The 1,596-nt window shown below is 42.3% G+C and overlaps 1 protein-coding gene across 1 annotated transcript; it reads right to left on the bottom strand.

Moving 5' to 3' along the window:
• Nucleotides 1–532: 532 nt before the first annotated feature.
• Nucleotides 533–1,596, bottom strand: LOC125604738 (classical arabinogalactan protein 9-like). The gene is made up of 2 exons (XM_048774939.1): nt 1,425–1,596; nt 533–1,250 (listed from the first exon to the last, which is right to left on the bottom strand). The coding sequence occupies exon 2, from the start codon at nt 1,248–1,250 to the stop codon at nt 867–869; it is 384 nt and encodes a 127-aa protein (XP_048630896.1). The 5' UTR covers nt 1,425–1,596; the 3' UTR covers nt 533–866.

The raw sequence follows: 1,596 nt of genomic DNA, 5'->3' as shown, positions 1-1,596 counted from the left end.
CGGTGGACAATGTGACGGGTAATCCATCGGGAGACTCCTGAGTTAGTTGCGTCTCCCGTTCTTCAATCCGAGTAGCCACTGCTTGAGCGAGTTTCTCAGATGCAGGATCCACAAAAACTCCGTCGGATGTGGCGTGAGTCATCTTGAATAGGTCAGACAGAGATGGTAAGACTCCCGTCTTCTCCAACTACAAAAAAAAAAATATTAAAAGTTATATTAATTGAATATTTTAAAATAAATATTTAAAAACAAAACTTACAACGTCTAGACGGATGCCTGCATGTGGTTTTTGGCCGGTTCTGTGAAGCATGGGCAAATTACCATCTTTATCCTTCGTTCTTCGAGAAGCCGAGCACGAATTGGCCTTTTTGATCGAAGACGGGTGCTTCCAATAGGCGATGAGGCCATCCCACACATCCTTCGTGAGCTCAGTGGGCTTTCCCTCATACCCGTCGAGCTCCCACTTGTCCTTCCAATCGGAGACTGTGTTGCAGAGGCGGATCTTTGCTTTTGCAACGAATTCCGCCTTCACCATCTCGGTGATTCCCAAAGACCAATGCCACTTTTGCTGAAACACAAAAAATTTGAAAAAATTACAATTAATAATAATATTTAAAAAATATATACATATTTAAAAGTTAAAATTTAATTAAATTTAAAAATCTTACCGCAAACATTTTAAACCACGTGATCTTAACGTGATTTGGAGTCTTGCTCCAGTTCGGATATGCCCCGTCGTAGTAACCCTTAATCGTTTTCGAAACGCTCCGGCCAACACGGTTATTAGCCCCAAACCTGAAAGGAAAACAATTTAACCGTTAGAAAATAAAAATATTTTAAATTTTTATGTAATAAAAATTAATAACTTACCAATAAGTTCCTCGGGGTCTATCGGGGTCTAGAACATCCAAACCCTCTCGTCCGGGCTGGGCAAGCAAATCCTCTACCGTATATCTCGCGAATGGGGCATATGAAGGCACACGCAAATCCGGATGAACTGCACCTTCTGGGACAGGCTCAGGTGCAGCCGCTGGAGGAGGAGGTGGAGGCATATGCGGTGGAGGCATTTGCGGTGGAGGCATCTGCGGTGGAGGAGGACTCCAAGCAACTCTCTGAGAAGGCTGAGAGTCTGGAACTGCGGTGGAGGATGATGGACCAGAAGACGATGGACCGGAAGAAGATGTACCGGAACCATCGTCGCCAAACAAATCTCTATAACTAGGTGCTCTGGATTTTCTTCTAGGAGCCATCTAAAAAAAATTAAAATAAATTTTATCAGTTACGACATAATAAAAATATTATTCCGTTACCTAACTAATCACCTAAACTAATTACCTAACTAATCACCTAAACTAATTCCGTTACCTAACTAATCACCTAAACTAATTTAAAAAAAAAAAAAAGAGAGAGAAGAGAGAGTTTACCTTAGAGAGAGCAAAGGAATTTGGGAGGAATGAGCGAGGCAGCCTCGCTCTCGGCGTCCCCTTATATAGATTAGGATTCGTCGTAAAATCGACGTAAATTTACGACGAATTTACCAGGCCCGCGTTTTTCCATTTACGACGAATTTACCAGGCCCGCGTTTTTCCATTTACG

Source organism: Brassica napus, unplaced genomic scaffold (genome assembly GCF_020379485.1).
Source record: "Brassica napus cultivar Da-Ae unplaced genomic scaffold, Da-Ae ScsIHWf_613;HRSCAF=907, whole genome shotgun sequence".
NCBI classification, from domain to species: Eukaryota; Viridiplantae; Streptophyta; class Magnoliopsida; order Brassicales; family Brassicaceae; genus Brassica; species Brassica napus.
This window is presented reverse-complemented; position numbering and strand designations above follow the sequence as displayed.